This window comes from Marmota flaviventris, chromosome 8, assembly GCF_047511675.1.
Source record: "Marmota flaviventris isolate mMarFla1 chromosome 8, mMarFla1.hap1, whole genome shotgun sequence".
NCBI lineage: Eukaryota > Metazoa > Chordata > Mammalia > Rodentia > Sciuridae > Marmota > Marmota flaviventris.
The window spans coordinates 62,460,872-62,487,408 of NC_092505.1; the positions used below are offsets into that span (position 1 = coordinate 62,460,872).

The following is a 26,537-nucleotide window of genomic DNA, read 5'->3' on the forward strand; positions in this document are numbered from 1 at the left end:
CAAGGAAAGTTGTCATTTTCCCTTAATGACTCTTTCCCAATTTGTCACAATTAGAATTCTTTGGTTTAAGCAACAAAAATTGATTGGCTAATTGGATGGGAAAAATTAGTGATTCACTGAAAGAATATGGGAGAATTTATAGAATCAAAGTAAAAACAGAAAATCTTTCTTTGGGAATCAAAGAAGCCATGCACCTCTAGAGATCCAATTTATAGAATTTAGTAAAGTGGTTGCCATTTCATGATGTATATTACTAATTATTGATGCTGAACAAATGTCTCAAATTTAGGAGCATAAAAATCATAGTTGTTCTTTATTTCTCCTAAGTGTGAAACTCAAATGATCTAGGCTCAATCTCACTGGCAGTGACTCTGCTCCTGTGGTCATCAGATTTACTAAATAATATGCCCCGTTAAATTTGAGTTCCAGATAATCAACAAATATTTCAGTGTCATCATGTCCCACACAATAGTTGAAACATACCTGTATTAAAGAGAATATTCACTCCTTTTCCTAATATTCATACAATAGTTAGAACATACCTATATTTAAAAAGAATATTCATTATATTTAACTATGTACCTTATATTTTATCTAGCAATCTCCTTTCCTCCTCCTGTACCAAGAGGTTAAGTTAAGCATGTTCTTCTCATGGCAATTGCAGAGGTACAAGAGTAAGTGAATCCAGTTGTGCCAGCACTTTACAAAACTTCTTCAATTCCACACGCTCACTTTTTAATGAAAGCAAGTTACATGCTCCACATATAGAGAAGTATGTGCCACCTACTGCAGGAGAGCATAGGCATGACAAAGGATGAGGATCCAGGGAGGAGCACAGAATTGGGACAATTAGTACAGTCTTCTACAGGTTGAATCTGTTTCAATGTCTCTCAAGTCATTCCTAATAAAAACCATTTTACAGAGGAGGAGATACTTAACAGGCTAGCTTAGGCCATGCATCCAGCCTTTGGCAAAGGGAGAGTGGGTCACTTGATTGACAGTCCCAATAAACCAATGGCTGTGGGAAAAGTGTTTTGCCAGAAGAAATAGCATCTGTTCTGGGTAGTAGAACAATAGGTATCTACTTTATTTTTGTCCTTGACTCTGCCTACATTTCTACCTCTTGTCATAGATAAGAGATATTTAATCTTAACAAAAAGAAGGAGTGAGTTGAACAGTACAAACATATAACACAGATCTGGCTCCCCCAAACTCAAGACAAACCCTGGAAATATGGTACAGGATTGGTAAATATAATTACAAAACGAAGAGGGAAGTGAAAATATGGGTGGCAGAGCCAGACTGTGGCAGAATCTTACTTAAGGCTGGTTCATTGCACAGCTGAAGTAATCCATGTATTTAAGTTCACATTGAATATAGCATTATTTAAGAAACCACCATTAAATTCATACTCAATTAAGGAAAATGCAAATTTCTTTAACACAGAATTTGTATGTATTTCAATGGCAGACTATCACTTAAAAAATTAAAAAGATTAATTTTTAAAGCTATGTTGCTAAAAGTGCTTGGCATGTTAATTTTTTATGGTTTCCCAGAAATAGTCCACTGGCTAGTTGGTAGCACATTATAGGGTGGTTTTTGAAAATCAAGATATTGTATGTATTTCAAATTATTCAACAAATGGTATTGAGGAAATTTCCTTAATAATTTTTTGGGGGGGTCTGATTATCTCTCATACACAAGTAAATTTCAGGTGATTTGAAGAGTTCAATATAAAAGAAACAAGTCAAAGAAAAAGAAAAAATAGAGATAAGTATTAATCTATTCGTATGTTAGAAAGGTATATATCTATGCACAAAAGCAACAGAAGAAAACACAAAGAAAGATTAATAGATATAACAACAAGGAAGGTTTAAACTTTTGCAAAAGAAAAACAATTCCCCCAAAATTTAAAAGCCAAAGAACAAATTGGAAAAATTGCAACATTACAATCAAAGGTCAATTCCATTAAGTGTATGTAGCACTTATTAGTCACTAAGGGAAACAAAATCATCCAGACAAATTGGAGAGATCACTGAAACCCAATAGGTTGAAAACATTAGAAAATGGTTCATGACATTGCATGTAGGAAAATATTATAAATCATACTAACATCCTATTAATAAGAGTTATAAGAGATAGCCCAGAAAGAAAAAGTACTCAAAATATTAGGATAACCTGAGAACGGAGCATAAATCAATATTACAGTGATTTTGAAAAACAATTTACATTTGTTGATACATATAAGATTATCACATTAAATAGTAACTTTCTAGGTATTTATTCTTGCTCAGAATTACATAAAGTGAAAAAATACTATTTGTGTCACTCTTGCAGAAATGAATGGGGTACAGAAAAAGAACAAATTTGGGAAATATACAAAGTATATGTTTTCACCTTAGCTGTAATTTGCAATGTGATTTTTACCCATTCTGTCCTCTCTGACCACATATGTAAAATGGCGGTAGTAGTAGTAGTAGCAGCAGCAGTAGTGGTAATTATAACAACAACAACAACCTCTACTTTCCAGACTTTCTGTAAAGATTTTAGGAAGTGATAGGAGGAAACTTTTAAATTGTCACCTTGATATTACCAGTGATGTTTTAAATTTAAATATCATGATTTCCTAACTAGTAGGAAGGGACTAGTAAACCACTAGAATAAAGAAGTTATCTCTATCCATATATGGCTCCTCATAGAAAAGGAAATAACTAGTTAAATTTTTTTAAAAAAATCTGTCATTAAGGAAGTTAGACATCGAATGCTTCATGCTTCATATGTGCCTGAAATATATAAACTTATCTCTGCCCCATGGTTTATTTTTTTCATTAAGTCACAGAAGTTGATAGTTAAATATATGACTAGAGAGTTAGCTAAAGAAATATTGATAAAAACTGAATTTTACTGAGCATAAAGAAAGTTTGTACTTTTTTGACAATTCATTGAGATATCTTCAGTGCAGGGAAGGAGGGGTGGGATTGGAATTTTTCTTTTTCCTCTTTTTTTTCTGTTTTTGAAGTTACCAACAGTGATTTATTCCAAAAGTAGATTCTATAGTTACTTAATGACTTCATGAACTGCATAACCTTCAGGCTATTCTCCATAAATATTTTTCATCCATTTAATTTTTATAGAATTGAGAAACAATGGATATTTTAGAGTACATTCATCAACTGACATATACTTTCATTGTAAATAGTTATATTGCCATTACATATTTTTTATTTTTATTTGTTCTTTTAGTTATACATGACAGTAGAATGTATTTTAGCAAAGTATACATACATAGAATATTACTTTTTCAATTTAGTATCCGACTCTTGTTGTTATACATGATGTAGAGTTACCTTGGTTGTGTATTCAAATACAAAGCTAGGAAAGTTATAACCAATTAATTTTACTCTCTTTCCTATTCCCCTGCCCCTCCCTTCCCTTCATTTCCCTTTGTCTAATCCAGTGGATTTCTATTATTCCCCTCCCCAACCTCACTTGTTTTGGGTTAGAATCCATAAATCAGAGAGAGCATTCAGCCTTTAGTTTTTTGGGATCGGCTTGTTTCACTTAACATGATATTCTCTAGTTCCATCCATTTGCCTGCAAATGCCATTATTTCATTCTTATTAGAATGAGTAATATTTCACTGTGTATACATGTATTTTATTTACCCATTCATTTACTTAAGAACACCTACTTTGTTTCCATAGTTTGACTATTGTGAGTTGAGCTACTACAAACATTGATTTGTCTGTGTCATTACAGTATGCTGTTTTTAATTCCTTTGGGTATAGATGGAAGAATGGGATAACTGGGTCAAATGGTGGTTCCGTTCCAAGCTTCCTAGGGAATCTCCATGTGGTTCTCCAGAGTGGTTGCAACAATTTGCAGTCCCACTAGCAATGTATGAGTGTAGGTTTTTCCCTACATTCTGACCAACATGTATTGTTACTTGTATTCTAGATAATTGCTATTCTGACTGGAGTGAGTTGGAATCTCAGTGTAGTTTTAATTTGCCTTTCTCTATTTGCTAGAAATGTTGAACATTTTTTTTTGTATATTTTTTGACCATTCATATTTCTTCTTCTGTGAAGTGTCTGTTCAGTTCCTTTGTCCATGTTTGGATTGGGTTATTTGTTTTTCTGGTGTTAAGTTTTTTGAGTTCTTTGTATATCCTGGAAATTAATGCCTTATTTGAGGTACACCAGAAAAATAAATAACCCAAAGATTGGGCAAAGATTTTCTCCCATTCTGAAGGGTCTTTGTTCATGTTCTTGATTGTTTTCTTTGCTGTGAAAAATCTTTTCAGTTTGCTACTTTTTTTCTTTTTATTTGTTCTTTTTAGTTATTCATGGGGATTGGAATTTTTCAAATTCTTTTTGAACAACTACTATGTTCCAAGCACTACATTCTCTAAGATTCAGTCATTTGGAAAACAGAGACCCTTCCTTCTGTCTCTTGAACTTTAGTAAAGGGCACAAGTAAGTAGTACAGCAGCTATGATTCAGTGTGGTGGTAGAGAACTACAGGATCCAAATTTAGAACATGTAACACAGCACCTTGTTCCTCATGTCATGTTGGGTGGTGTGGAGTGACAGGAAAGTAAGAAGATCAGCTGACTAACTGAAAGCTGGGTGGGGAAAGGGGATACCCACATGAAGAGTTGAAAGAGGATACTCCATATAGGCAAAACAGAATGTCAAATGCCAGGTATAAGTGAGTAGATCATTTCAAGAACTAGTAACTATTTGGTCTGACTTCAGATATGGATGAAGTAATGGAAAGGGAAGAAGAGTGGTAAGCAGGAGTCACCATGAATGACCTGTTAAGCCATACTAAGAAGTTTGGATTTCATCTTAAAGGCAATGAGGTTAACCAAGAGATATTCAAATTTATAACTCAGGAAAAACACTTGGTTGTAGTGTGGTGAATGTATGTTGGTGAACAAGAGAAAAGGAAGGCTAGAGAAAAAGAACCATTTTCATTCTTTGCAATAATTCAGGCAAAATAAGGAAGAAAGGCCAAAAGAACAAACGGATGAATGAAAAATGCTGATGTCTAAAACATGGCATGGTGGGAGTAAGCACTGGGAATAACGGATGAATCTGAGAGATATTTAAAAGACATATACCACAGAACTTGGGGACTAATTTTTATGTGTGGGCAATGAGAGAGGGCAGTCAGGGAGATACCTTATGGGTTGTTATTGTTGTTTGTTATTTGGGTAAATCTGTGCATAATGATACCATTCACTAAAAAAATAACTCAAGTGTTTCATGGGAATATAGATGATGATACTCAGTATCTGTGAGGCATTGATGAAGGTATAGACTAGTCACTTGGAAATATAGAGATAAAGATTATAAGAAAAATCTGGGTTGAAAATACTTATTTAGAAGTCATCTTGACATGACTAGTTTGAAGCTCTAAAGTAGGTAAGATCACTCGATGAATATATAGACTGACATGAAGAAAGAGGATATGCAGATATTTAAGGAAAGGGATAAGATAAGCCCAACAGTTAAATTGGGAAGACTGACCAGAAGGGTAGAGGAAAAGCAGTTGAGTTTGGTGTCCTAGAAAACAAGAAAAGAAAGAACTGTAAGAAAGAGGTGATGATCAGCAGAGTTAAATACTTAAAAAAAAATAGGAAAAAGACAAAAATTGCCCATGGACCTAGAAACAGTATGGCTACTGGTAAACTACTTTAGAGCAGTCTCTTTGAAGCATTAAGAGAGAATCCACATTTTTGGAGATTAAAGTGTTAATGGGAGATGAAGATGTGGTTCAGAACAATTCCTTCATGAAACTTGGAAAGAGAGGTTGAAAGTTGGTGTGGAGTTGGAGAGAGATTTATTTTGAGAGTAAAAAGACTACATATGAGTGCTTACGGGAAGAAGTCAGTACAAAGTAATGTAGGAAAATAATGAAGAAGTGAGACCCATGGAAGTGACCCAGAGACAAGAGGGATTTAAAGAGACAATGTGATTACATTTCTAACTGTTCAACATTTGCTGCCTCTCCAATCTCTGAGATTCAGGACTGAGTATAGTGATCTAAATTAGGAGAAACAATATAGTTAAAAATAACCCTGCCATCAATTATTCTAAATTTCATGTCCAATTTTACTAGTACCTATCTATGTAAGACTGAGCAAATGGCTTAACTAGCTTGACATGTCCATGCAAAATCCTTAGTTCATATTTCTTTGATTAAAAAAATAAAGAGGTAACAGTAAATTTTAAAATAAAGAAGAATTCTCTGGGGATAATTCTGTCAACTATAGACTTTTTTCTGTTGTATAAATTTGCATGTTTTTATGTTAGGGATTTGGAATCCCCTTTTGATCAGAAAACAGCTATATTTTCTCTTTATACTGTATCTTTGGTGCAATTCAGTGATTACCATTAACATGGGCTCTTATAATCACTATATATCTTCTTGTTACAGATTTTAGATTACTAAAGAAGACACCTAAGATGTTTAACCTTAGTCTTTGAACATTATCAAAGATTTATATTTTATCGCAGTTGATTTGGAGATTTCCATAACACTGGCTCACTCAGCTGGATATTAGCAACTGTGACTATTAAGCAATAGAACAAATATACACTCAGGAAGTCTGAATTATAAGTCTTGCCATAGTTCTTGAAGGAATCACCCTAGACAAGCTGTTATGAATATCATGTTCTTCCTTATAAAATGGGTATGAACTTTCAAGTCCCCATTATAAAAGTCTGCAGAATATGTTGCAAGTCATTGTATCAATATAAAAAAATGATCCTTAACCCCAATAGCCAAAAGAAGGAATGGAGACTCTAAAATAGAGGTTGTTATATAATGGGAATATTCTGCCATTGGGTTTGATTTGGAGTCATTCTTTTCTGCTCAGAAGTCTTAAAAAATAACACTGTGTTGTAAATATTTTCTCCCAGTCTGTGTCTTGCTTATTTCATTTTTGTAATTGTGAATTTTGAGAATTAAAATTTTTAATTAAAAAAAACACTGAAAAGAATGCTAAAAGAAGGGGGGGTCTTCCTTTCACTTCCTTCTAGTGATATTCTGAACTGGTCAGTTGCCCAAGTACCATCAATATCCCTTCAAGGATTTGCAGGGATCATATGGCTATCAGGGCAGTTACCTCTTTAAACAACAACAACAAAAAAGTCTTGTTGGTCAGGAATACAGAGTCCATAGAGGCCAGAAAGAGTTAGAAAAATAAGATTCTTTTTATTATTGAACCCCTTCATGTTTTCTCATCTTCTCTCAGAAACATGCTCTCAGGGACAGTGTGAGCAACTGAGTAAAAAGGAAAAAGGGGGCGGGGATCACAGTCCGACCACAAACCTTTCTATTTGTAATCAGCACATAACCTCTGAGATGAAATTTGTGAATAATTCACATGCCACTTAAGCCTAGCAACGTGGAACCTAATGTTGCCACCCTGAACACTAATGAAGGAATCAGACAGCAGTACTGTTTGCCCTTGGGGACTCATCTCTCACATCACCAAAAAGTAATTTCTGTCATTTTCGGCCATCTGGTGGCCTGGATTGTCAAGATGGAATTTCATTCAGGAAGTGCCTGAGAGCATGATGGGTCCTAAAGTCTGCCTGGATTCAAATTCCTGTTCTGCTTTTTGCCAGATCTCATTTATGCCTCAGTGCCCCTCCTGTAAATAAAATCCTCATAGGATGTCATGTCTTTATTTTAAGAATTTATTAAGATGATACATGTACAGAACCTAGGGGTTTAGATAACTTTAATTAAAGTTATCTATCACTAAATTGTTAGTAGTAGAGGTGATGGTAATATTAAGAATAGTAGTAGTATAGACTTTTTCCAGTGTCTACTTGTTTGTGACATATGCCTTATTAATTAATTTTTATGTTCTAAAGTATATCATGTGGTCTGTTAACACTCTAAAAAAATATTTACAAGATTTCTAATGTACTGATTAACCCATGGCTTCCTTCTGTTTCTAAGTGATAAGTACCACATTTTACTAAAGAAAAGTGATGCAATCTTATACTAAATAATGCTTATTCTCCTTGGCATTTGGAGGAGAAATTGGACTATATTATTTATATATATATATAGGTAATACATTTAAGCAATAGTGCTAAGAAAAAAAATTATTGTTATTTTATATAAATGTATATACCTTTTAATATTTAAATATTTTTTTATCAGACAATAGCTACAACATTTTCAATGTATGACTCTGGGTATTTTCTACAGCATTCAGATGGTCATAATGGGAGATATTCTCAACCTTATAGTACAGCTTTAGTACTATAAAGTCACCTTGGTGACTTGGTGAGCACATCTACAAGGATCTTAAAAGATCCCTGGCTACTTAACATATAAGTTTAAATTAAGAAATTAAAGCTCAAATTTGCCTTTTCAGTAACACAGAAAATGCCACATGCCTGTTTTATTGACATAGTTAAATATTCTATTTGATTTTGTCTTTACAGTTCCACCAAAGATCTCCAACATCTCCTCGGATGTCACTGTGAATGAGGGCAGCAATGTGACCCTGGTCTGTATGGCCAATGGCCGCCCTGAACCTGTTATCACCTGGAGACACCTTACACCAACCGGTAAGCAACCCTCCAGTTTTCAAGATGCCACATTCTATTTAACATTCTGTTAGATCAGAAGGACAAGCATGCATCTTGTTATTAAAATGCTAAGAAAATCAAAACAAGGTCTTATTTCCAGTCCTTATGTTACCTGCTAATGTGTTCATTTCTATAAGTTTAGAATCATAGAATTGAAAATGTGTATGTGTGTTTATGTTTGTGTCTGTATGCATATTCATACAGATATATATATATATATATATATATATATATATATATGTAAATACATGTATATACATATTCATACATATATACATATTTTAATATGCATATACACATGTATATATACATATATCTTATTTCATTTTTAATAGAATACTTCCAAGGCAAAAAATATAGGAGTATTAAGTGACTTGATTTTATATCTAAAATGTATGTCAGTTTGGAGGTTGAGTGTCTTGGGGCAATGTTTTATTTGAATTAAAATTACAGAGCTTTCTGTAAGTTTGTTTTGCTTTGCTTTTAACTATAGTTTTTACTATGTATTACTTTGTGAAGAAATTAGCCAGGAATAAAATAATATTGTTTGTGACTTCTGCTGCTCTGTCTTTGGCATCGGGTTCTGTGATGCATCTCTAGCATGGACCAAGCTGCATGAGTTTATCATGGATGCCAGATACTGACACTAATCCAGGAACATCAGAAAAAGATTTCCCAGAAATGTCCTCCGAATCCTCTCCCCACAAAACACCCCTCCTTTCTACATTCACATCAACTAGGTTCAAAAAACTTCTGGGGTTTTGAAGAGTATTTGAGTATTTTACCAAATTATTTGGGATTAACTACATGTATACTACCCTACTCTACCAATTATATTTTCTTATATGGAAAACTACCTTTCCAAGTATTGTAGTCATTATAGAATGGTGCCTGTTGTTTCATTATTTCAGAAAGAAGACCTATGGATAATTATTCCTATAAAATGTCTTTTTATTTTGATAGATAGCCCCCAAATTTAAATCAGTTTATGCCTCATGTTCTCTTATGGTTTCTTCATAAAATATCTAGAATTTAATTTATAATTTATTCGTTTTGGAATAAACACCTTAAAACCGTGTAAAGCTAGGCATAAAACGGCATATATCTGCCATTGAGATATTTCTAAAAGGCCAGGGTAGTGTTTTGTTTTAATGTCTCTACAAATCTCTGTATTTTATAATTTGAGAACATGGGGTCCCCTGTGACATTATACCTAATTTCTCAGGTGAAGATTGAACCAACTTATGTATTTCGGCAAGTATTCTTGAAATTGTCACTCAAAATTCTTTCTTGTTAATACTCGCAACTCAGCATTTATTGATAATATATGCAAGCGATGTTTGACATACTTATTTGGGAAATCAATGTCAAAATTGTTTTATACCTCACACGGGGAAAAAGACACATATGAAAGATTGAAGATATCATCCATCTTTCCCCTGAAATGAACTAAAAACCTTTGGAGAACATTGTACCTGGATGTCACTGTATTAGCCCCAAATCTATTCCACCTACCACTGCACCAAGCAGCATCTTTCTCTGATTACCAATTTGGGATAAATGTAAATGGCCTATATTTTACAGTTTTATCAAAGATAACTTCTAATATGAATGTGTTTGATGTTGCTAAAGATAAATTATTAATATTCTTATGTAATTTTATTTTGAAATGTCCCTTTGAGAAAATTCCCCTTTGTTTTAAATATCTTTATGACTCTTTTCATAAACAATGTTTTTTTTTTTTATAAATAGATCCAATGAGTTTTCATAAATGATCATGAGTCCTTCATTGAATTGACTGTTAGCAAACTCAGAGTCAAATTTATGATCCATCTATAATAGAATGTAAATTATTATATGTAAATTGCATATTAATAACATTGATTTTTACACAATCTACATAGTAATTTATGGTATCAAATTCATATACAGACCACACTCCTATTTTCACCTGATTTGCTTGGAATTACTTTAATTTTTGTCTTACCATTTATAATTAATTTAAAAGGTTATATAAATATATTATATATAATCTCTTAATCTTTTCTATGGAACAAAGTGATAGATCAAAAACAGGAAAAAGGGAATAAAAAGTAGGAAAATAAATTGTATTCATGTTATGGTCAAGTAATGAGCTACATTAATAGAAGGATATTATTTCTTTTGGTATAATATTGAGTAGTAAATAATAATTTCAGGCAAAAACGCAGTTGCTACCAGAACAAATTATGAATTCTTTCCTGTCTCTTGACTTAGAAAAAAATGTTAGACGGAACCAGTGCTTCAAGGCCTTTGCCAGCCTGTCTAGGAGTTTAGGATTCATGATTAATAAACTTTCCCACAATAATGAACCTCTGATTCACACCCAGAATAAGCTGATTTTCTATCATGTTCAAATCAACAAAATAACAGAGGACAAGCTCTATCTTCCAGAGAAAAGCTAGCTCTTGAATATACTCAGAGAACTCAGAGTCTGCAAAATCAACTAGAAAATTTGATGTACTCTCAAGGATTGCCAATAGTCAATACCAGGGGTCAGCAATCTACAGCCTATAGGCCAAAGCCAAACTGCCCTATTTATGTACTGCTTGTAAATAAGAAAGGTTTTTAAATTGGTAAGTGTTGGGGAAAAATCCTATTTTTCAGCATGCAAAAAAATATGAAGTTCAAATTTCAGTGTACAAACAAAGTTTTATTCCAACACAGCCATACCCATTTGTTTACATTTTGTCTATGGCTTTATTTTTTACTAAAACAGCAAAACTTAGGTTTGCAGCAAAGCTTAAAATTATATCTGTCTGGCCCATTAGATTTTACAGACCCTTGCTCAAAACCATGGCTTGGGACACAGGACGAGTATTTGCTACATTTGCCATTGGTCCCATAGGGCCTTGCATATGCCTTCCATCAAGTTCCTTCAGACATCTGAAGAAAAGAACTTTCTTTTTCTATAGTTATCTATCTAGACACTCTCTGTGGGTCAAATTCTGTTCTGGCACATGCAAAACTAGCATCCTGATGCATTTGCAGATTCAAAGACAAACTGTTCCCATTACAATGGCTATTAATTCCCAAGCTTATTCTTTCATCTCTTTCACATCTGGCCTAAATAACCACATGATCACAATCATATTCCTGGTGACAGGAGAGAGAACTCGCCTGTGCCATTCTATAAAGGAAACTTGGATGTTTTGTGTGTGGGTTTTTTATTCCTTTCAAAATTTGGAAACTGGGTGATCCTTTTCAGTCTATCATGCAAAGCCTTTTCTTGGAGACACCCAAGGAAGATACTTGGTCCCTGTGTGACAGCAAAGCCTACTGCAAACTGTGGTCATGTGAGAAAAAGAAAAATCCAACTAGCTTTGTTCAATTATTAATTGTGCCTTCCACTGTGCAGAGTAGGACTGTGGTCCAGAGGGGGGAAAAAAAACCTACCTGTAATTAGCTCAACCCCACAGGGACATCAAGCCCTGAAAGGGAAAAGATTCCACACATTTGATGCATGGATTCCATATCATTTGATGACATGAGAAAGAGAAAAGGAAGAAAGATGCATGATATATTTTATTTATTTTAATAAGGAAAAGGATATTTATTATCTCTGAATTTTGTTCTTTTATTTATTTAATTTTTGAACTGTGGCTAGGCTATTTTGTTTTTCTTTCTTTTGATACTTGCAGTTTGTTTTCAAGTATATTGCAAGTATTTCTGAAAAGAGAAATTAGAAGATTGGTGAACTTCTTCTATGTACAAAGTCAATGCACTTACCTGACCAGGACTAGAAGAAATTGATACTTTCTGTGCTTGTCTTTCTTATACTTCTTATTTCTTATTTTTTTCTCCTCTTAGTTAGTTATTTTACATAGTCCAAATGATGTGTCATGCATGTGGTTATTAAATGTGACCTATTTTCTCCCTTAATTAAGTTAGACTTTCATAATCCTGTGACTCCCAGGGGGCAATTGCACCATAACATGTATTTTCTATGGAGTGTTTGATCTCTCTTCTGTGAGCAGTGCTGTTCCCCTTTTCATTTAACTTTGTTTCTAAATCTTTCTCTTACCATCATAAGATAGTCCCTTTCTCCAGTGTTCATCATGTGATGTCAGGTTTGCTCAGGCTTACAGAAACAGTTTTTCTACAAAGTGTTTACAACCTCAGTAGCATTTTAGACCTGGAAAGCTCAAAAGGCATAGTGAGGATTATCCCCTTAAACTGAGAACAACTCAGGAAGTATTGTGTAATTTTCTCTATCCAGAAGCCATATTTGACATCAACACAAAGAGTATAGCAGTGTTACTTAGAAAATATTTTGTATTTTGATGGAGTGAGTGGGAGAACATTGTACTAGGAGAAGCCAAGAATACCCAAGGAGTCTGAAATTCCATTTTCTTATTAAACCCTGGGTTTTAATCGCTTGGTCTGAGATTGTCCTTTCAATTCCTTTTCACATCTGAATCCTATACTAATGGTTCTCTTGAACTCAATTCATGCTCTGTCTTATTTCCATCTGTATAGCTCATCTCATTTTACTAGCATAGTCTCTGGCTACACGGGTTTGAGACAAATATATTTCATGAAACTGAATTCATTTATGTTAGTTAAATTCAAAACTACAAATTATAAGTACCTATTACCTGGCCTTTCCACTTAGCATTTTAGAATCTAGGACATCATGTTAACATGTAGAACATATCATCTACGCATTAAGTTCTAGGAAATAATTTCTCTGGGGTTTTCTCATATGAACTTTCCAGCAGGTTCTGTGAGTCCATCTTGGTAGCATATGAATGAATAAGAGTCAAACCTAGGCACTTTGTTGATAAAGGCTATTGACCACATGGTCACAATTCAAAGGAGAATAATGGTTCAACTTGTTCTATTAATTGCCTTCATTTTATCCTTGCATTTAAAATTTTTAATATTCCCATTTATTATTCCCATTTTCTTTTTTAAAAAGTAGATAAAATAAGAAAATGTATTGTTTTTACCTCAGCAGCTTGTATGTTGATTTCAAGATATGTCATCCATCAATACAAAATTATATTCAGATTAATCTTGATCTCCATCTCACAGATCATTCATTTGGTTGAAATTATTTCCCACAATAATGAACCTCTGATTCACACCCAGAATAAGCTGATTTTCTATGATGTTCAAATCAACAAAAGAACAGAGGACAAGCTCTATCTTCCAGAGAAAAGCTAGCTCTTGAATATACTCAGAGAACTCAGAGTCTGCAAAATCACATTCTGTAAAAAGACACATTGAATAGTAAGACAGACATGGTCCCTGCACAAATGGAGCTTATAGTTCAACAAGATAACAGAGCATTAAACTAATAATTGCATGAGTAACCCTTTAATTAGATTCATACATTATAAAGGAAAATTATAGCATTCAATAAAACCATAAAACAGGGCCATATAGCAAAATCTGCAAGGCCAGCAGAGTCCCCTGAGGGGCTGTTATGCTGAGATCTCAAGAATGAATAGGACCTGGCCAAGAAAATAGGAGAAGAAAGGATATCTTAGGAATGGAAAAACAGCATATATAAAGACATACTTCATTTAAGAATTTGCATGGACATCTTTATGGGAAATGAGGATATTAGCTACTGTTTTGTTATGGTAATTTTCAAGTTTCAATCTCTTGTTTTAAACACACAAAAAAGTTGTTCCTGCTTTTTAATATTCCCATGTTTTCTTTCCCAAGGGCAAAAAAATATATATAGGTAAAATGTATGCTTTCTTTTTTTTTTTTTTTTTTTTTGCTTGTATATTGATTTTCAGTACACCAATATGCATCACTATATATACGGCAATATGTAATAATGTATATACTACATTATAGATAGATGTACATACATAAACATTATATACTGCTATATAGTTTCTCTGTGCAACAAATATATGGACAGCTACTTTGTGTATGTATATCTTAAATTTAGGTCAAACACATATTCTTTCCCTATACAGATGACTCCATAAAGTCCAACTAAGTAAATGCAAATTCTTTTCAAGTAACTTCTCATTAAAACAAATGTGTAATTTACAAAATAAGATTACAAATTCAATTGCATGATTACTGGCTGACCCTACCCCAAACTAAAACATCTTGGAAATACAGAAACTTATACTATCACCCTTTAAACAGTGGAGATCTCCACAACCTAATGTGCTGACTCTTCTCGCAAAGGTTGGCAAATGCCCCAGCAATGCCCTCATGCCCCATTCCTACCCTTTTCCAGATGTCACCAAATATCAAGAGTACTCTGTCCAAAGAGAAATGAATTAGCCTAGTGTGTTCTTGAAGGACTACCTTGGACTTCAGCGCTGCAGGCTATTGGGAAATGTTGGATACAGGAAAGGGAGTATCTTAATTAGAACTTTACACATGACTGAATATAGCAGTAATACAAGCCCACACCTCACATAACTTTGTTTTTGCCAATATTCCAAGTAGCTTGTTTTTAAAACAGTTATTAAAATCAAAGAATTTTCATGATAATTAAATAAAAGTATGATGGCAAAGTTAATTATAATTGATATTATTGTTCATATTTATTGTAATTATTAGTTATTTACACTTTAGATGCCAATATTGATAATTTTGAAGGAGATTGATAATTTGATACAAAACAACCTCAATTTTTTCTTTCTTCAAGTTTACCCTCCATTCCAACACAACAACCAGGGGGATTTTAAAATGTTATCACCAAGGCTAATGTTAATATTTTATTTCTTATAATGTATCACATATCAACACACCCACCCAAGTTGTTCTTTTTTCAGTGTGTCTTTTTCACAAGGAAATGATAAAAACAGTGACTTGTTAGAGATTTTCTGGTGTGGCTTGTTTATGTGTCAATCCTTCTCCTTGGGGAAGTTTTCCCAGAGTCTGGCTATTAACTATAGCTATAGAACTTATGAGGGTAAATTACAGCACTTGTTATCTTTTTCCAAGACTGATGAAGAAGATTGTACTATCTTCCAAAAAAAAAAAAAAAAAGACCTGCAATGTTCAGAAATGAGCCATTGAATAGTAACAGAGGGGTTCTACACAGAAAAGAAATACATACAGACACACACACACACACACACACATACATATAACATGTATAATAATATTATACATATACAGTCAAATGTATTAACAAGATCAAAGTGATCATGAAATTGTTGAAATGAGCAAATATATACCTATTAAAATGTATCAAGTTAAGTGTAGGTTGAGTTACTTGAGATTCAAACAAGCCACTGAAGAAATAACAGGATTCACATCACATTGATATGGCTCACCTAAATGGAGAAAGTTGAGTTAGGTTGCACAGTTCTTCTGGATTGCCCACATTTGGCCCTGGAAACTTGACTGTGGATGTTAGCTTGGACCTAGCCTAATATACTTCAGAAGATGCCAAAGTAGATCTGATTTGGGTCCCTACCAACAGGGACAGTCACAGGTCCCATGAATCAAGACATGGTTGTCAGAAGCAGAGGGCCCAGAGGATTCATTCCAAGAGGGATTTATGGTAATGGATAAAAGTTGTCCAAACCAGAAATGTGAGAGTGATCCTAGTTTCTTTCTCTTCCTTTTCCCCAGCAGTGATTCGTTTTACACATTGTTTTGATTATTTTAACAACTGTCAATCCATTCACCTGTCCTCATTTACACTGTCACAGTATAGGTCAGCCAATATTTTCTCTCACCTGTATTTCATTAATTTTCCAATTGGACCCCTTTCTTCTATTTTTCAATATTAAAAACAGTCAAGTTAATTTTCCTGCCTAATTTCCCAATTTCCCAATGCCTTTTGAATAAAGTTCAAACTACTTAGCAAGGCATTAAAGCCCTTATTCAACTATTCTCCTATCCCTAAATCTCTAACTGCCCAACTTTATGCAGTAGATAGATTATAATACTTATATTTTAAGAATGTGCTTTGTTCATACCTCCTAGTTTTCCACTTGAAACATGATTCATTCTTCCACATGTCATCATTTTGCCAGCATAACTTCTTGCAAGAATTTAAAATGAGTCTTCCTTCAGGAAGAAATATTATACAATTAATGAAATTACATTTATTTGTCTTTTCTCTAGTTTGTAAGATCTCTAAATATGCAGAAACTTTCCCTTATTCATATGTATATTCTCAGGACATTGCTTGGCGTCTTTTAAGTGCTTAATGGAGTTAATTAAGAACTTTATAAAAATAAGAAAGTATTACTGAGAAATAGCTCACAAAGGATAAGTGAAATACACACTGATAAAGCAAAAGTGAATAGAAATAGTACAAAAGAAAGTTACCTTGAAGTGCTGATACCCATCTATCTAGCATCTTTATCCACTGAGCTATGGGGGTGCTATGAAACTTTCATATTCTTTTATCTAAACTTTTGACATTCTTTTACGAATCTTTTGTTATCAGTAATTGTTACTTTCCTTCCCAGGAGTTATCACATTCAGTTATAGTCTTAAAATTTTCTTTACATTTTTTGCAATCTATTTTGTTCATGAAAGCAGACATCTTCGTGTTGACAGTTTCCATCTTTGTACCAGGCACAGAGCTAGTGCCCAATAAATATTTGTAGTATGAATACTAAATTACTTATTGTAATATTTGTTAAAACTTGTGTAAAGTTTACATTTAAAGAACAGAGCCTCCATAGTTTTGCTGTATTATGTCATATGTGTCTCTAAAATATAGGATATTTTTTTTCCTTAAGACCTTCTGACATGTCTGCTGCAGGTTTCTGTATTTGGGAGAGGACTTTTCTTTATATGTGTGTTGACAAAGCTGTCAGCACTGTCACTCCAGTGAATGGGAGCTATAATATGGATGTTTGTGTGACAGTAAAAAGTTTCAAGTCCACCTGATTTTTGCAGGTAGTAATAGTGCACAGGTTTAGTTAACCTAAAAAAATAAAAAGAAAAGAAACATTCATTGTAGAGCTGTTTATAAAGCCTCCTATGCATCTTTATAAAACACCTTTTCTGAAGGTAGCCACCTGTGAAGGAACTGGCATTGCCAAAATTAGTCAACTGGATTTCCAAAATTGGCTGATCATCAGATTTATCCAGAGAAGAGGCAAAGTTTCTAAAAATACAGATTTCTTGCTCATGCCACACTAAATCATCTCTTTTGGTGAAATCAAGTTTCTTATAGAAGTAAATCCTCCCCATCAATCAGATGGCCAGCCAGGTGAGCAGAATGATGACTGTAAGTACAGGACAAAACATTGAAAGGACTCGAATGTGCCGGGAGACTTTTCTGGAAAATCTTATTAAAATGTAAATTCAGATTTAGTAGATTGAGGTGGAGCCTGCAATTCTGCTTTCATAGCATGCGCTCAGGTAATGGGAGTGCTGCTGGTCCCATAGTTTGAGCGTCATTCAAGATCTGCTGGACAAAATAAGTTGCTAGATACAGAGATATGTAGATGTCCTAGCAAAAAGAACAACTAGGTAAGTCTCACAATGTATGTAGAATTCACCAAGTGATGTTATAATTTTTTAATTTTTAATTTCAGCATCACATCACCTAGGAACTTATTAGAAATAGATCAGGAAGTAGTACAGATTAAAATAAAAATAAAATGGTTTTGAGAAATAGGATTCTTTCTTCCTATTGCCTGACCATCAAATTTGTCATCACCTTAGAACTTTATAGACATATAGAATATGGGTCCCAGCATGGACCTACTAGATCAGACTCTTCACTCTGTGAAGACCCCCAGGTGGTTTGTATGCAAGATGAAATTTGAAAAGCCTTGAGATAGTAAGGAAGGATCTTGAGTTAAGAGAAAGCCGTTTCTCTTAGCATTTGAAGTGTAGAAATTGAAGACATTTCCCACTTTTCTATCAAGGAGTAATCTTAATCTTCATTCCTTCCCTCCAAATGCATTCTTCCTAGGAAAAGAGAAAAAGCAATGTTGTAGAGATGGGGGTTGGGTACTGTACTGTGCCACTGAATATTTATCACCAGAAAAGAGAACATCTAATGCTCTACCTGCTACATCATATGCCGCTGCTAAATATTTCAGGAAAAATTTAGCTTACTGGATGAAGAGATGCAATCTGAATGACAGTAGGCACTTTTCTCATCATCTTTTATAATAGCTTTATCTGCAAAAGGTAGACAATAATATGTGGCTTGCCTGCCTCGTGCTGCTGCTTTGAGAGATCAAATAAGAAAATGAATATGAAAATAGTTTGAAAAGTGTAAAACTCTCCACAAATGTAAAGCGTTGAGAGGGAGAAAGAATGCAGAATTAGGGATTAGAAAACCTGAGTTCGAGCCCCTGCTCTCCATATTATACTGTTGGGGCAGATCCTTTGAACTCTCTACCTTTCATCTGTAAAGTATAAATAATGGAATGGCTACTCATCTACCAAAATCAAGTAGGATAAGGTATAAGAAAATTGCTGTCAATAAGCATATTCAACTGCTATTTATTGTTACCATTGTCTTAGATTCCATAAAGCAAAATGTAGACCTAAATTACAATAGTCATTTTGGTTAAATGATAGAAAGAACTCACTTCAAGAGGCAAAGCATCTGGTTGACCAAAAAAAGAGTAAAACTATAGAGTCTCGCAATAGTCTGCAACAGTTGATCTTAGAGAATGGTCCACAAACCAGCAGCATCACATCACCTAGGAACTTGTTAGAAATGCATGTTATCAAACTGCACACCAGACTTAACTGAAATCAGAAACTCTGGGCATGAAGCTAAACAATTTGTATTTTTTAACAAGCTCTCCAGGTTACTTTGATGCACAATCAACCTAGAGAACCTTTGCACCAAAGAAAATGTGTCTTTCTGAGATAGTGAGGGCTGTGTGCTCTTTCTACCAAGCACAAGTGTAAGAGTAACTGGGATTCTTTCAAAGACCGGGTGTGTCTGTGTGTGTGTGTGTGTGTGTGTGTATAAAACGATTTGATATACAAATATGTTATCACATTTCTTTGATTAGAATTTCTGTCACTTTAGATGAAGAGTTTTAAAGAAAGAACTACACAGAAAATTCCCACTTTGTCTTTTTCTATCTACATTCTAATGATGTTTAAGGCTAACATACCACTTAAAATGTGCACACATTTCTGAAATTCTCATCATTCTCTTGGCATATTCATTTGCAAGTCTCCCAGTACACTAAGGCTGCAATTCATCCTAATAAAACAGAGAAACCTCTATAGGTGATTCAAATAGGGTCACACTGCTCACAAAAGACATGCCAATAAAATCACCCCATGTCACTTAAGAAACTTTGTGAAAAATAAACTTCTTTGAAAAAAAGGAAAAACAAGAAAGAAATACTTTGTCATTTCCTTTATGTGTCATTTGCATTCACTTTATGAATCAAATTAGGTATTTGTCTCAAGTTGGTCAACAATTCAAAAGCACAGGAGGCTCCTTGAAGTCACATGATTGCTAAATTGTGACTGTCTGCTGTTGACAGAAGTGTTAAAATCTCATGAAGGGAAGAAGAAAAAAAAACTTTAATAATTCAGCTAGCAAATATCAATGCAAATAAGATCTAATTCTTCAAGGTATTCTAGTAATAAAAACTGAAATGTCAGTCTTTGAATGACATCAGTCTCATATATATATATATATAATTTTTTTTTTCCGGCCTGGTTACTGAAGCTCTGTGCTGCTTTGGCTGTGGAAGATAGATCCAGATCAGAGCATGAGGGATTTGAAAGGCAGATGGGAAAATAGGCACAGCAACTTAAGTCCTCAGAGAACAATTTAAGAAATGTTTTCTATTCACAAGAACTCCGTTCTCTTCTATTCCACCAAAAAACCTGCGGGAAATTGTTTGAAATTGCAACAGATTTTGTAGTCCAGAATTTTACCTTAAAACAAAAATCATTTCAATGATAGCATGGAATTGAGGATTTAGCTGCCCATCACTGAGGATCACTTGCTGTGGACATAGAAGTAGTCAGTGGGCAATTCTTTAGGTAATTCTACAATTTAGACAGACTTTCTTTTGGAGCCATCTAAGAGAAGATGAATGAATTTCCCAGCAGAGTTAGATTTCTTTTCTAGTAAAGTATTTAATTGTGGTAATTATGTTTACTGCACATGAAATGATCTCGATAAACCAACCTATTTAAAATAATAAAATAAGCACACTTATTTAAAAAAAAAGTCACTCAAGATATTATCAACTTGAGCTAACATAATAAAATACCATAGACTTGGGTTTAAAGTACAGATATTTATATTCCCACAGTACTGTGGGCTAGAAGTCCATGATCAGTATGGCCACTTGGTCAGTTACTGGGGAAGCTCTTTAGTGGCTTATAGATGGCTGCCATTTCCCTGGATGCTTCCATTCCTTCTTCTTTTATATTTGTGGAGTCAGTAAGCAAATTATCTGGCATCCCTTCTTAAAAGAGCACTGATCCTCCCATTATCTTCCAAAGGCCCCACCAGAAATTCCATTACACTGTAGATCAGGAATTCTACATACAGATTTTTGGGAACACAGTTTAGTCCACAGCTTATATCTGCCCTCATAATTCTTGCCGCTTGAATTTATGACACATCTGTTTTACTTTGAGCTCTGTAGTCACAGATTTGCCCTGTTGTCATTTTTTTCCTTGAGGATTAGGTGTACCCTAGAGTTAAATTCTCTCTAAAATGCAGAATATGCAGTCTTAATCCAGAAACCAAATGTACCCTATTGCTTTTTGCCTTCCCCAATTCCAAATGCCCTGTCGGTAGAGCCAATCCTGAAAGTCTTCTCTATACAGCCAAAGAAACAGGAGGAGATCCAAAGCACATGCCATTGAGTTATTCCTGTGACACACCAAGGCCAGACTGAAAGAAAAATTTGCTTTACACATGTGTGAATAGCTGTAACTCTCCAGCCTTGGCAGTTCTGTTACTGATTATTGCTAGAGGAGATAATTCCCCCAGGAACATTTAAGTATTCTAAGCTCTTCACAGCAGGCTGACTCAGCTGCTGCATGTCAGAGTGGATCAGGGGCTCTGCTGAGGCAGTGTGCAATGTTGCTAAGCCTTTGAGAATGTATGTGAATCTTCACTCAGCTCTGTTCCTTGTCAAAGGTGTGGTTCTGCCAAGGAAATGTCTGGCAGCAGGGATAACCCATAATCTTATCTATCCTGCTGTGGAGGAGTAGGAGACTGGTGACTGGGGAGGGATGAAGAGCCACGACTCTGGCTAGCCCATAAGTACTGCATCTTGCTTCTGATCTGATCTTCCTGAAGAGAGAGGCTAAGAGGTATTTTAGCAGATCCAGAAAAGTCATTCTTGATCTTAGCCTCTTGAGGTGGTTCATTTCTGAGTTCAAACAGGTTCTCAATAAATACAGAAACACGAGGAGCCAGTTTTTTTTTTTTTTTTTTTTTTTTTGGGGGGGGGTTCTTTCTTCTACAAGAGAACTTCCAGGAGATTTGAACAAATCCAAATGGTTATTTAGGTCTTTTCTCACCATGGTATCTATTACCACCAGTAACTTTACTGTTGTTGTTGTTACTACTACTGCTACTACTACTACTACTACTATAACTAGAAAGAACTTCATTAGTTTGTCAATGATGGGATGCCTATGCCATGCCCATCGTGTCTAAAGTACTCTCATTAATAATGACTGATTTTTGTAGAAACTACAAACCACTCACCCTGAGTAATTCCTTAAATTTTCAGGACCTATTCCCAACCCAAGATTATAGCTCTATAGGAGACCCAATATGAATCACTTATCAGGACCAGATAGCCAAGGGAATTTCCAGGGTTTAATTCCTTCACCAGTTAGTAGTAAGGCCTCTGTATACACTTTTCTTCTTGTTGACCTTTCATAAGAAACCAAACATGCAACAAGTGGCATAAAGATGTATACACATAATTGCACACACTCACACACAAACATACACACAGACACATTTGTTAGATTATTGGTATGATTTGAACTTGATATTATTTTTGTTACCAATTTTAATTAAAATGTTTTGCTTGTGTCACTACAATGATGAACATTAATTATGATGAAATATTAGCTGGGTTTTTTTTTCCTAATTTTTCACTCTCAGAGTATGGGGAGTTTCCATTCCATTCCTGAAGTGGAAAATAAACCGTTCAGGACCACATTGTATGTGATATTGAAACCTTGCATGCCAACTGAACTTTTTAAATTTTTTTAATAAATACTGTAATGCCTCATGAATTCTCAGTTTATATCATGAGAAATTTCTGAGACCTAGTTGTAATCAGGAATCCCTCAGTTTTCTTTAGTATTATTTGTCAAACTATTTTGATACCTGCATTTGTTTCCTGGAACTATCACAACAAATTATCACAAGCTTGGTGACTTAAACAATACAAATGTATTCTCTCGCTATTTTGGAGACCAGGAGTCCAAAATCTAGGAGTTGATGGGTCCCTCTAACAGTTCTGGGGAGAACCTTTCCTTGCATCTTCAAGCTCTTGGCTTTCCTTAGCTGTGGAACCTGATCTCCTGTCTGCCTGTCTTCACGTGGACTTCTCTTTTGTGTCTCAAATCTCCCTTTTCTTACTTTCATTATTATAACAGTCATTGATTCAGGGTCTCTCTTGATATTATTTAATTAAGTACCTCTGCAAAAACCCTTTTTCTAAATAATGTTCACTGGCACTAGAATTAAGGAATTGGACATATCATTTTGAGGACTACTATTCAACCTATTGAAATCTGTTTTGCAGAGAAAGTTGGAGTATAACAAGATTTGAGTGGAATAAACCCAAATGACTATTGAAAGGCAAAGTTTGGGGAGTCACATTGATTGTCATAATTAAGTCAAATGTTATCAAATCTTGCCTTTCTACTCAAATAGTCTATGGAAAAGACATTTTATGTGATATGTAATTTTCTGAGTTTATCTATAAAGACAAAGTTCTTTTTTAGGTAAACACAGAGGAAATATGCATTATATCTAAGAGGGTACAATTAGGAAGTAAGCTAACCTGGGTTTGAATTTTATTCATGATTTCCTAGCTGTCTGACTATGGTTAGATGACTTCCTTCAGCCAAATAATGACCTATAAAATGGAGGCATGATAGGACCTTCTCCTTACTCTTGTAAAAATTAAAGAAATAATGTTGATGAAGCACTTCCCATAATACCTGACTGTTAAACTCTCAAAGATAGTTGCTATTATTCTTGTTCCATTAAAATTTCTAAAGAAAAAAATATGTGGTCTATGTACAAATCACTAACTCCCAGTGACTGTGCCTCCAAGAGTATCTAGAGTATTTGAGTTGTAGCAAATTGTTTCTAGATACTGGGGGTTGAACCCAAGGCCTTGTGCATGCAAGACAAGTACTCTACCAACTGAGCTATATCCCCAGCCCTGTTTTTATGTCTTAACCAGGCTTGAAAACAGTGAAATCACCAGGCATGGTGGCACATACCTGTTATCGTAGTGGCTCAGGAGGCAGAGGCAGGAGGATTGCAAGTTCAAAGCCAGCCTCAGCAATTTAGTGAGGCCTTAAACAACTTAGTGAGACCCAGTCCCACAATAAAAAATTTAAAAGGGATCAGGGGCTGGGGATGTGACCCAGTGTTTAAGTTCACTGGGTTCAATCCCCAGCATGAAATAAAGAAACAGAAAATGGTGAAATTATGGATCTTGTTTTTTCAAACATTGCTTATAAAATATTTGTCAGGTGTCCTATATAAGTTCTAATGGTTTTGCAAATTACAAGGCTTCTGAAGCACCCAAATATGAGGTAAAAGAGAAATATCCAACATAATTCGGAGGCAAGCAGCCAAAGCGAGCTAAGGGCAAAAGGTGAGTAGAGAGGACATTTGTCTATGGCTGAAGAACAGAAGCCCAGGTTTGCTTGACCTGTGTGTACTTTCTTCCTGTCTGGACATTTTGTCCACAGAGCTATAACCTCCCCAGCCCCTTGGCTAGTCTCTCTCTCACAATCTTAGTTTTGACTTTCCCATGTTCTCTTGGTACACTTTTTTTTTTTTTTTTTTCACTTCAAGGGATGCTCTCCCGCTCCTCTTGCAATGTGCAGAGAGATGCAGAGGTGCACATTGCTGCTAGGAAGGTGGCCAAATATGCATACTCAAAGGCCTGTCAGATGGCATCCAATGTTCATTCAGTCTGGCTTTCTGCCTCCTCATCTCTCCTGCCCAGTCTCCACTTGTGCTCTCTACTGTCTAGCACCAGGAAAATATTCTCCATTTTTCATGTTTAAACTCCAAATTCTTCCAATTTTTAAATCAAAGCTTTAAGAAAGAGAAGTTTGAGCAACTCCCATCTTCAAACATAAGCAATGGCAGGCCCCTCCAGCCAGATGGGTGCTTGTCTGGTTTGCCCCTTTCCTGCTGGCCTTGACCAGGGGAAGGCAAGAATCTGACAGTAAAACTTCTTATGAGCTTTATTCCAGTAACTATAGGTAATCCCATAAGACAGAATAATGAGTCCCCTAAAATGTCTACATTCTAATCTTCAAGGCCTGTGAATACCTTACCTTACATGGCACAATGAACTTTGCAGATATGATCAAGATCTTTAGACGAGCAGATTATTCTAGATTATTTGGATAGGCCCCGTGTAATCACAAGGGTTTACATCAGAGGGAAGCAAGAAGGTCCAAACAAAGAAGGAAATGTGAAAAAGGCAACGTAATTAGTGGAGAGATTTGGAGATTCTACACTCGTAGCATAAATGCAGAGGAGGTGGCCAAAAGCCAAAGACTGCAGTCAGTTGCTAGAAGCTGGACATGATAAGAAAACAGATTCTCCCCTATAGCCTCCAGGAGGATCTCAGCTGTGCTGACACTTTTTTTTTTTTTTTTTTTAGTCCAGGGAGATCCATTCTGCCTGCTCACCTCTAGAATTATATAATAATAAACTTGTATTGTTTTAAACCACTAAATTGTGGTATTTTTTTATATTAGCAACAGGCAACTAATACAAGAAATTTCCCCTCAGAGTTGTTCATAGCCAGAAAGTGTTATAAAATTGGCTTGCGCTTTTGGGAAGAAACAAGAGGATACTGAACATAACGTCTGTACTGAATTACTTGTCTGGCATAATGAGGAAACCTGGGGAATTGAGGTGCTCTGATCAATGATGTCAGCAAATACGTTATCACTTGTGACTAATATTCAAAGAATTGTGTTATTATAAATTATAGTGAAAAATATGCCAAAAGAAGCTTTTTTTTTTATGATCCACAAAGCACTTCAGGAACTTGCACTGCCTCAGGGTAATCGTTGTGAACATCAATTATAATTGTACCAATGAAGCACAGAAGTGCCACCAGTAGTAATATTTCCAGGTGATGAACACTAGACAAACCATCATTTACTAAGATATAGTGCCTAGACCATGTCTATTAAATTACAACTTTGGGGAAAATGTGGTAATTTGAGATAACTGTTTCAGCATTTAAACTTAATCATTTCAGGTATTGTCTTGAAATTTCATGGGGAGAGAGACAAGGTGAGATAAAAGGAGGTCTCATGGTTACTACTAAGTGAGGCTCTTATGAAATGTTGGCAGGACAGCTCAGCATCCATGTTTTGTTTTAGTCTCACTTGGCAAGTGTGTGGGATGTCCTTAACTTCAGTGTTGTGAATCTGCAAAAAGATGCATTAATTTTCTTACCAATGTTTGAAAAAAATGTCATTTATTTGAGGGAAGAAGCAATATCTTTTATTTCTCACTCCCTCCATCCTTATGTTGTAGCTAACTAAGCTTCATAGACTAGAATCAGCTCCAGAACCAGGTCTGCAGCAGGTACTTGGTGAATAAATAAGTGAATGTGAGTTCTTCAGGTGACAATAGCTCACAGTGGGGTAGCACCGGGTTACTTTGGTTAACACACAGATGCATGATGGAGTGGCCATCAGCCTTTGAAGAGGCATGGTACTGATGCATAG

General features: G+C 35.0%; 1 protein-coding gene across 1 annotated transcript in view; it reads left to right on the plus strand.

Moving 5' to 3' along the window:
• The window catches only part of Lsamp (limbic system associated membrane protein), a 592,547-nt gene that overhangs the window by 388,049 nt on the left and 177,961 nt on the right, over window positions 1–26,537 (plus strand). The window contains exon 3 of the mRNA XM_027936124.2: window positions 8,475–8,600. Within this exon, the coding sequence (XP_027791925.1) occupies window positions 8,475–8,600 (126 nt within the window). The remainder of the gene's footprint in view (window positions 1–8,474; window positions 8,601–26,537) is intronic.